The sequence below is a fragment of the Gekko japonicus genome, unplaced genomic scaffold (assembly GCF_001447785.1).
Source record: "Gekko japonicus isolate JY-2015 unplaced genomic scaffold, Gekko_japonicus_V1.1 scaffold15, whole genome shotgun sequence".
NCBI classification, from domain to species: domain Eukaryota; kingdom Metazoa; phylum Chordata; class Lepidosauria; order Squamata; family Gekkonidae; genus Gekko; species Gekko japonicus.
This window is the reverse complement of record NW_015165830.1, coordinates 1,164,767-1,175,871: the sequence shown is the minus strand read 5'-3', so window position 1 is coordinate 1,175,871 and position 11,105 is coordinate 1,164,767. Positions and strand designations below refer to the sequence as shown.

Genomic DNA, 11,105 nt, shown 5'->3' with positions numbered 1-11,105 from the left:
TGTACTTGGATGTTCATGTAACTGTATGCTCCCTCCAATTTAAAAACAAAAAAACCCTATATACAGAAAAGTAGCCATCAGGGAGGAGAGCTGTAGCACAGCCTTCTTCCCAGACTCTGGTTTCATGTGTGCAAAGGAAACTTTTGAATGGAAGAGCATTCAGTTACATGAATCCAGATCTGAAGTCTGAAGTATAATAACAGGTGACAACTTTCTGATAAGGATAAAGAAGCAGGGATTAAGAACAGAGAAACATATTGCATAAGGGCAAAGGAGGGAGTGGCACAACCACAGTAGACTATAAAAATACTTTTCTTAGGGGATGCTTTGGAGCATTATAGGGGTCTGTCACATTTGGCTCTGTTTTTGTCTGTTTGGCCAAAAACTCTAAATAGTTCAGTGCTTCCAGTTAATCATGTTGATTTTACTAAGCAAAAATTATGATGATACCAAAAATACTATACCCCTAAGTACTGATGCAGATTCAATCTAGGAATGTTCCAGAAGGTTACCTCAGGATCCTGAGCACCTCCACTCTTATGAACCCAGCTTGTAACTACGAAAACATGTGTATAACTAACAAGCTTTTTTATATGTAGAGATTCTCCTGAATCCCTGAATCTAGCGGGAGTCCTTGTTTTCAAATGCATTTTATGTACAAATTATATTGTTTCTAAATAAGGCCTTCCATTACATGCTGAAGAACTGCATGTATCTTTGACTATGAAGATGGGGACCTATTGCTTACAGTTCTGTGTCTTCTATGACATCAGGATTCTCCAAAGTCTGTTTTCTTCTCTGGACAGCATCCAGAATCTTTTTCCTGGGCCCCAGTGGAATGTTGATGCTCTTCAGATCATTGTCTGAACACAACATAAGAGCTTCCAGATCAATTTTCTCTTTCTTGAGGATGGAAATGAATTCAAACATGTGTAAGGAAGCCAGGAAGGTCTCCAGGGGGGTAGTATCAGGTTCAATATCATCATCCAGGCCTAATTCCATGTCATCCCATGGCAGCTCCTCTTCATTCCTTTCCTGCAGGCTGTTGGCACTGCCGATGCTGTCATTGAGACTTGGCGAGCGCTGCAGGCGGTTATGCAGTTTAACACCTAATCTGTCCATGTCACCGTCTTCCAGAATGCTGGGGTCATCCTGACCAATTCCAAACAGTCCGCCACTGACATAGTTTCTCCGGAAAACCATAGTGCCAAGTCCAGGGCGGTTAAATAAGGAATCATGACCAGAATCAGTGCTGACCTCAGAGTGGGCTGAGTCCATGTGCAGACCTGGGTCACTTATGGCACGGGAGACGGTATCTTCATCGGTCAGAAACATGTCTCTAATGTTGCGCCTGGTCCACTCCTTTGGACTAGCATAGGTGCCCTGCTTCACAAACATAACATCATTGCCCAACTGTAAACCAGACAAGGACCTCACACTTTTCCTCCCATCCTCGTAGATCTTGAATGTCCCATCAACCTGTTTCTTTTTCTCCAGCTTTTTCTGAATTTTGGTTTTGCCCTTGGCAGTACCATGTATGGTGGCCTGAGAATATGGCAAAGAAGTCATCATGGACATATGCTGGAACCTTCTGCTCAAAGTGCTGCTGGCATAGCTGGAAAAACTCATAGTGTCCGAATGATCAGAAATCTCTTTCCTGTACCTCTTTTCCATCCGCTCGTGGTGCTTCTTCTGCATCTTCACACAGTCCTTAATACGCCTCTCTGCATCTTTGAAGGCCTTGTCCTTCAATTTGCCCACCAGCTTAGGGTTGAGGCTGCTCTGCTTGGCAGCAATGGAGTCCAAATAACGCACACACTCCATGTGGCCCTTCATGGCAGCCATGTCCAGTGGTGTGTGGTAATCATTGTCTAGGCACCAGATGTTGGCCCCAAAAGACACCAAGAAGGAAAGGCAATTTAGATGGCCATTGGCTGCTGACAAATGAAGAGGTGTGTTCCCCCAGATATCACATTTGTCTGGGTCACCCCTAAAACAATATGTGAAAGAAAGAATTAGTGTTCAGGCAGACCTGTATTTCTCCTGTATAAAAGCTTATGAGGACATCAGCAAAGAAAAGTTACCTGAATTTGCAATATTAATCTCATATCAAGCACTGTTCGAAGGATGGCAGCTTACAGATCAATAGGTTGTATCCTGCTATCTTTTTAAAAAATATTTTATTAAATTCTTAAAATACAATAACAATTAGAATTACAATAGTTCTCAGGTAGAATATTTAACCAGAGGTCCAGAGGGTTAACAGACATCGTCCTGTACTATTACCAACAATATACAGATCATATCAAATGCATTATCTTTGCAATTTCTGGAATTTCTCCTTGTACTCTTAGATATTCTAAAATAGGGTTCCAAATAGCTATAAAAGTAGGGTTTATTTTTTCATCAGGATTACGTGCCAAATCAGCTGAAATCTTGGCCATAATAAAGTGTGTCCACAATTTATTTTGCCATAATGTCAGTTTTGGAATCTCTGGATCTTTCCATTTTGAAGCTATAGCTGACTTGGCTGCTGGCAGGAGGACAATCAAAGTTTCTTTAATTTGAAAAGGTTATGGCATGTCTACATGTAAAAGCAATACCAATGGGCTGAATTGTACTTGAATACCAGTTATACCTTTAATTTTATTGACAGGTAAAAATGAAAGAAGCGGCCCTTTTGACCACCAAAAAGGCTATGCTGGAGACTGTAGAACCATGTATACAAGAGCCGCATCTGCTGCAGGGATCAGGTGCTGGCAACCATATCACATTTTCATCATGCCCTTTCTCTAAATAGCTCAGGGTGGCATACACAGAGTCCCATCCCTCCACTTTATCTTCCCAACAGTTCCATCAGGTAGGTTAGGCTGAAAGATAGTGATTAGACCTTGGTCATCCAATGACTTTTATGACTGAGCAAGACTGTGAACCCAGGTCTTCCCAGCTGAAGTCCAGCTTTAATGTCACTACACCATACTGGTTCTCTATCTCTATATGGGATTTTCTGTTTACGTGAAGCCTACTGTTGTGGGCCTCTCCTTACATGCATCCACTACCCAATAATAATCTGAGTTGAAGAGCATCTACTTACCTATACAATGAGTCATAATATGCCTTGGTTTTCATTACTGCATGGTTTGTCATTTAACCATAGCCATGACTCTACAACACATATTGAAACAATTATATAATTAAGAGGGGCGCTTTGGTGACTAGAAGAATCATGGGGCAATTAATAGTATGGGATTGTGGATTGCAGCAATATCCAGTCTGGAACTACCTATGAGAATGGCGGCTGAACTATCAGGTGGCCATCCCTTAACAGAGGGTTGTAACTAACTTATTGACAATCTGGTGGGTGCCTGGGAAATGAATCCCATACACTTTTTGTATAATGTTATTTCCCCCTCTTATGGGGAACTGCTAAAGCTAGAGGCTTTAAAAATCATGCATGCAGTAGATGGGAGGGGCAGGCTGACTCGTAGCAGGAGTACAGGTTTCCCACAAAAAGCCACATACAACTCTGGTACTGCCTCTGCTACCAAAATACATAAACCAACCTTTGAAGAAAAGAGACTTCTAAGTGTGTAGTCAGCTGTTGCTTACATATGCATAAAATCCTAGTTCATTCTTCCTGGAAAACACCATATCTCTGTTCAGCCCGCACTTCCCATCAGCAATCCATCCCAGTGCCTTTTGCTTCTGTTCAGAGTTAACTGAGACCTGTGCCTGGGTTGACTCTGTGATTGTTTTCTTCTATAAGGGAAGGCTGCCTTGGGTCCCTCAAGGGAATATGTGCTCCTGACAGGGGTCAAACTTATGATTCTTCACTACTCTGCTTACAGGATTTTGAAGAACAGAATGAGAAAAGTCTCCTGCCTAAATTAGGTCAAGGAAAGTAAGGTCTCAACAACATGAGCTCTATTCAGACATTATGCATACCAGGAGGCTGCCAGCCGTGCATATCGGGAGCACACTGCTCTTCGTATGCACAGTTGCCATCTTGTCTCAACAAGGGTACAATGCAGATTTTGCAAGCACATACAGCTTTGATATGTATGAATGAGACCCATGGAAAATCTAGTGGCAACTTCATGTTTGCTGAAGTTGTACATATGCAAAATATGTGTGATTCAGGCAACATGTGTATCAGGAGCAGTGCACTGCCAGTCTGCTCACTTGAAGGCATCCCAATATGTATGGACATATAACGACTGAAAAGGGTTATGGTCTTCAGGATTCTTGGGATCAGTAAACACCAGATTGCCTTTGTTAAGGGGACCTACATGCCTCTAGCTCCAACTTTCCACAAATCGCTTACAGAAAGGGAGGGGGAATTTGTAGAGTATGGCAGAGACTGGGCCCAGAGTAGTACCCCCTTCAGCAGATCCATGGCTGGCTTCTGCTGAAATGCCTCTGCTTCACTTTTTCTTTCATCTCAGAGTACCAATGCTCTTTCTGATCTAGTCCATATGCATATCTATTGTCTGTTCAGATCCTGATGTACTGTTTTCCCCTGGGTCTGATGCTAAGATTTGGAATGTGACTGTAGTACCCTGTTGCCACTTGGCATTTTGAGCAGCAACAACATCATTTCCTCCAGGGGTTTCAGAATACAGATAGAAGAGGGTAGGGTGTCAGTATCCAGGTTGTAACCAATGTTGTTGTGGCATCCTGACATGCCACACAACATGAGCCATCACTGTTTGCAACTGTACTGATATTGTACCACACCATGTTTGTATTATTGATCTTTCACACAGACGGCAAGCAACCTCAGTCCGTGCTTCTCAATAGCATGGAAGGTATTGTGCAAGTGAATAAGAGTAGTTCTTCCCCACGCCACACACCCCATGTTTGGCTTTCCATTCCAGAATGGAGGGCAAGTTAGCCAGTAACACATAGTAAGAATCCAGTTTACAGGGAGAACAAATATGAGCGCACTCTCCTCCCTTTCCACCACAGCCTCCACCAGGATCACTAGCTGAATGTGTAGTGAAGTCAACTCTTTCCTCAGCAGGGTGGACACTGATGGTCTTCTGGATAATTACCTAATGGTTGCCAGTGATCACAGTAGAATCAACTCCAGTATAAAAACCAAGTTTATGATTTTAAATGTTTGCATGTGTCCTAGCAAAACACTCTTCCTCCTCTTAGAATTGCCGGTTCTTCTGCACCCCAACCCTTTAATAAACAGTGAATCGGCACAATTGCTTCCATGTACTCAGGGCTATTTTTGGGCAGGAACGCACAGGAATGGAGTTCCGGCTGGCTTCCAAGTTGGCCACGCCCAGCAGAAACTCATTAGCATAATAGACCACACCCAACAGCAGAAACTCATTAGAATTGGCTACATTAGGGGTGTGTGGCCTAACATGCAAAGGAGTTCCTGCTACAAAAAAAGGCCCTGGGTTTTGACAATAAACAAGGTAAACAGAATAAGAAGCAAAAGGTGGGTGTGGCTGGATAACCACACTTCTGGTAACATGGGGGTGTGGCCTAATGTGCTAATGAGCTGTGCTGTCAGGGGTGTGGCCCAATATGCTAATGAGTTCCTGCTCTTGGGTGTGGCCTATTATGCTAATGAGTTCCTGCTGGGCTTTTTCTACAAAAAGAGCCCTGCATGTACTGATGCCCATTCTGATACAACTGATATAGTAGGTCAACAGGGGAAGTCTGTGCCTATCTGCTAATTGTGTACACTGAACACAGGGATTAGTGCAAGCACTGTAGGGTTTTATTTTATTTATTAGTACCTCACCTTTGTCCCCAATGGGGACTCAAAGCAGCTTATATTGTTCTCCTCTCCTCACAACCTCACAACAACTCTATGAGGTAGGTTAGGTTGAGAGCGCTGGATTATGGAGAAAGCAAGAGAGTACCAGAAGAACATCTACTTCTGCTTCACTGACTATGCTAAAGCCTTTGATTGTGTGGATCACAACAAACTATGGCAAGTCCTTAAAGAGATGGGAGTACCAGACCACCTCACGTATCTCTTGAGAAACCTGTATAAGGGTCGAGAAGCGACAGTTAGAACAGGATATGGAACAACTGATTGGTTTAGCATAGGAAAAGGAGTACAACAAGGATGTATATTGTCCCCTTGCTTATTTAATTTATATGCAGAGTACATCTTGTGAAATGCCGGCCTGGATGAATCACAAGCTGGAATTAAGATTGCTGGGGAAAAGATCAACAACCTCAGATATGCAGACGATACCACTCTAATGGCAGAAAGTGAAGAGGACCTAAAGAGCCTCTTGCTGGAAGTAAAAGAGGAGAGTGCAAAGGTTGGCTTGAAACTCATCATCAAAAAAATGAAGATCATGGCTACTGACCCCATCACTCCTTGGCCAATAGAGGGGGAAATCGTGGAAGCAGTGACAGACTTCACGTTCCTGGGATCCAAGATCACTGCAGACAGTGACTGCAGCCATGAAATTAAAAGATGCCTGCTTCTTGGAAGGAAAGCGATGGCAAATCTGGACAGCATAATAAAAAGTAGAGACATCACCCTGCCAACAAAAGTCTGTATGGTCAAAGCAATGGTATTCCCAGTAGTAATGTATGCCTGCGAGAGTTGGACTATAAGGAAGGCCAAGTGCCGAAAAATAGATGCTTTTGAATTATGGTGCTGGAGAAGACTCTTGAGAGTCCCTTGGACTGCAAGGAGATCAAATCAGTCAATCCTAAATGAAATCAACTCTAACTGTTCCCTGGAAGGCCAGATACTGAAGCTGAAGCCCAAATACTTTGGTCACCAAATGAGAAGGGAGCACTCACTGGAGAAGACCCTGATGCAACTGTGCGGGTGGTCCCCGGGGAGGTCCTCTGGGAGTTGGGTGCATGTAGCTGAACCAGTTCTGCTCTGGACTGTCTGAAACCATCACTGGACAAGTCCTACAGAAGCAGTTTCCCAGGGGGCACCAGTCTTGGGGCTCTGCTACTTTTACCCCCCAAACCCGACAGACATGTGGCTTGTGGAGCATGTGGAGGGCCACCCCAGGGGCAGGCCGTGCGAGTTGGAGGTCTCTAGCTCACCTGGGTCAGTTTTGGTTGCTCCTGAACTGGTGTGGAGGGTCATCCCATTGAAAAGCATTGTCTCTCTGGGGGTCTGTAGCTTGGCCCCCCGAAGTCCAAGAACGCCAAACTTGGTGGGCACATTGAGGAGAGTGAGCTGGAATTATGCTGAGACCCACAGTGGTCTTTTCTGCATCCAGACCAGCTTGTGGACCGGTTTGCAAACCGGCTGCAGTTCAGTTCAAGAACCGGTCTGGGAATGGGGCCAGTTCATTTCAGTCCAGGGCAAAATCTGGAAAGTACCCATCCCTACTGTTAACTACTACAGCACACTGGCTCTCAGTTGTGAAGTAGTAGAGGATTTTTGCTTTTGCTACCCTGTGGCATTTACAAGGTATCTTGCTGAAAGGGTATGTTGGTGCTCCATCATCCATTCACAAGTCCTCTACTCAAGAAAGGCATCAATTAAGGCGGATTAGGAACAGTAACCAAGACTTGGAAACTGTACGAGACTCTGGTCCTCTCTCATAAATACCAGTGACATTGTGGGAAATCATGAACGATTCCAGGTGTTTCAAACTGGAGTGTGTGTGAAGTTTTTGTAATAGATGTTAACCACCTCAGACTGTACAAGCAAAGGCAGGATACAGTTTTTAAAAATTAACATTGAAAAGATCATGACTTCTCACAGTCTACCAGTTTTTGTTGTTGTTCAGTCACACAGTCGAGTCCGACTCTTTGCGACCCCATGGACCACATCACACCAGGCTCTCCTGTCCTCTGCCATCCTCCAGAGTTTGCTCAATTGCATGTTCGTTAAAGTGGCTGAGCCATTATTTTTGAGCAATTGGCAACTAACTGTGATAGGCTTCCCAAGTCCCCCTGGGGGGCGGGGAACCCCCCGCCCCAGAGGCCCGTTCCCCGCCACCACCGGATCGGGCCCTGGGGGGAACTCCTCCCCGACGTGCGTCGTCACGTCACTTCCGGGTGACGTGCATGCGGCGCGCGTGCAACAGACGCCGGCCGGGAGCCCCCCGCTCCCAGCGAAAATCCACTTGGCAACCCTAAACCGTGATGATTCATTAACTTCAGTGGCACACACACACACACACACACACACACACACTCAGAAAAATACTGTCATGGGCTGACCCAGAAAGAAATGGCAGTAGAAATGAAGTGGTCTGGCCGCAGGATGCCAGAGTGGGGTTTTCTCTTGCCTTCTGGCCCTGGGACTCTACAGGAGCTGCCAGCAGGTTCATTCTGACTCCTTAGCTAGCCCGGCCCTCTTCCCTTCACCTTGATACTGGCCTATCAGAGCTGGGGAATTCAGGGAAAAGGTAAATATTTAATGAACTGCAAGAGAAGAATAAATTATTGATAGAGTTTGGTTAAAGAGCCAGCAAAACTGTAAATGCCGGTGCTGAGTGGAGGGTGTGCGAAGGCATTGTTTATGTTTGTTCTGAATGAACACATGTGCTGGAAGTGGGAGGGACGCAGGCCAGACTAATTTCTTCTCTCCCAGGGCAAGCATGGTTATTTCCTAGTAAACTATTTCTTACCAAAACAAGCAACACAATAAGGCCTTTTGTTAGGACAGTGTGCAAGCTCTCAAGGAATTCAAAAGCTCACACACTGTTTTGTATCATTTTGGTTAGTCCTAATAAAAAGTGGATTGGGTATTTGAGTTTTACTGTAGATCAATGTGGCCAACAACAACTTATTTTGTATTAATTTGTACCAATAGCACCCTCAGATTGTTGCTCATAGCTCACACACACATATACAAGTGGGAACCCACAAGGACTGGCAGGACTCGGGCTCTTTTTGTAGCAGGAACTCCTTTGCATATTAGGCCACACACCCCTAATGTAGCCAATCCTCCAAGAGCTTACAGAGCTCTTCTTACAGGAGGTACTATAAACTCTTGGAGGATTGGCTACATTAGGGGTGTGTCGCTTAATATGCAAATGAGTACCTGTTACAAAAAGAGCCCCCGGCATCCCATTTCCCCCTCCCCCACTATTTCTTCTTTCTTCTTTCCAATTCCTGAAAGCCCCATAGCCTCTCCCCTTTTCCACTTGCCTGTTCAAAGCTTCAATCACTAGATTAAAGTATCCTCAGATTTGGCCAACTTGAGGGGAATTTAAACCCCTCGAATCTGTTTACTGTCAGTGTAGTCCTGATCTGTGAATGTAGATATCCGCAGATGGGGGCCACAGTTGAGACATATATCATCTTTATCAAAGATGTTTGTTCTCCCTGCAGATGGCTCCATACCTCATACAACCTTTGTCCCTGGTTGGCCCAACAAAGGGTGTCCTTTTCAATAATGGCGTATTAACTCGATAAACATTAAACCAGACTGTGAGCAGTCAGTAGGTAGTTTTGGTCTGACCATTTTTATATAATCTCTTGTGAAATGAAGCATGACTGCTTACTTCCCTGTAACTATTACCTTTTTGATCCCATATACTCAAAGAGCCTGTAGGGGAAAAGTGCAGGGAGAGCAGGACCTTTGCTGAAGGAGACATGAGCAGACTTTAGGATTTTGCAAGTAAGAACAGGCAGTGGTTTTTTTCTTTTTCTTTTTAAAGATCCGGTACTCATATGTAAGGCTGTGCCCATTTCCACCAACTCCCCTTTCAAGGCTTAGGAGAGCCCCTAAAAAGTGGCCTATACTAACTACTAATGAGTACCACCACAAAAAACTAACCAAAAAATCCTGGGAATAGGCACTGTCAGATTTAAAGGCAAATATAGCACAAGTGCATTTGTAATGCATTGCAGTGCCCCATCTGCAAGACTGAAAGAGTAGACCTTTAACCATGCAAAATGGGTAGAGTTGCCAGTTCTAGACTGGGAAGTTCCTGGAGATTTGGGGGATGGAGTCTGGGGAGGGCAGGGTTTGAGAAGGGAAGGAATTTCAGTGGAGTATAATGCCATAGAGTCCACCCTCCAAAGCAGCCATTTTCTCCAGGGGAACTGATCTCTGTAGGCTGGAGAACGGTTGTAATTCCAGGGGACCTCCAGTCATTACATGGAGGTTGGCAACCCTACAAAACAAGCCTTGTGTAGCCACTCCCATTATCACAAAACAGGCCTTTAAAAAAACATGGAACAGCAAAACTGAAAGTGCAGAAGTGTAACAAGTTGTTCAGAATGTCAACTTGGCTGTCCACTTTTCTTCTTCTCTTTTTTTAAGGAAGCAAAAGGCAATTCCAGCCTAAATAACTAGTCCAGACAGGGCTCAATTCATTGATCTTAGCAAGGATCTGGTAAACGCAACAAACTGCCTCCATACAGGAAAAATGTAATTATATGTAATTATTCTTTGCAGTTGCAAAATAAATTGAAGCTAGAGTCAGCAAGTTCTGGGGAAACCTTGGGGAAGTACCTGTGCAGGGCTAATGCCAGTTTCGGCTGGCATTGCAGTCAGAACATAGGGAGGAAGGTTGGTAGTAAGATACAGTCAAGAGGTAGTCATAATAATTTAAGAGGCTCTAATGCTTGCATAAATTTCTTACACCTTGTTCCACATCTTAACTTGAAATCACTTTGTAGTACTGAGTAAACAGTATTACTGCTCCTCATTTTAAAAACACACACAGATACACACACACACACACAGTCACACATCTCAACCAAGTGGCTCATGATATGTCACAATATTATCTTATCACCCCTTCCACAGATTGTGATAATAATCCTATATATATAATTCCCTTACATATTGGTCATTTCCAGATCTCCCATTGGCTGTGCAGTGTGCTACATCAACCATTGGCCCATCAATGGCCACTCAAGAGTACTTGTGTGCCATTGGGTGGGTGCTGGGTCCGCTCCTCTCCCCTGCCCACTGCCAGCCTGGCACTCTTCCCTCACAGAATAAACTATCAAAACAGCTGTCTCTCCTGACGAAGACACTTCTCCTTCTTGGCTCCTGTGGGACTAACTTTTCCCTCAGAGGCTGTTGGTAGGCAACCAAGCTTGGTTCTGTCAGTAAAAAGGCAAAGGAAGGAAGCCCATTCCAGGTGTTTGTGGGGAACTCATTGGGGCCAGTCCTGACTAGGGTTGCC

The 11,105-nt window shown here is 44.4% G+C and overlaps 1 protein-coding gene across 1 annotated transcript in view; it reads right to left on the bottom strand.

The window, feature by feature from the left end:
• Nucleotides 1–744: 744 nt before the first annotated feature.
• The window catches only part of USH1G (Usher syndrome 1G (autosomal recessive)), a 28,282-nt gene continuing 17,921 nt past the window's right edge, over nucleotides 745–11,105 (bottom strand). The window contains exon 2 of the mRNA XM_015410768.1: nucleotides 745–1,990. Coding sequence (XP_015266254.1) covers nucleotides 745–1,990 — 1,246 coding nt within the window. The remainder of the gene's footprint in view (nucleotides 1,991–11,105) is intronic.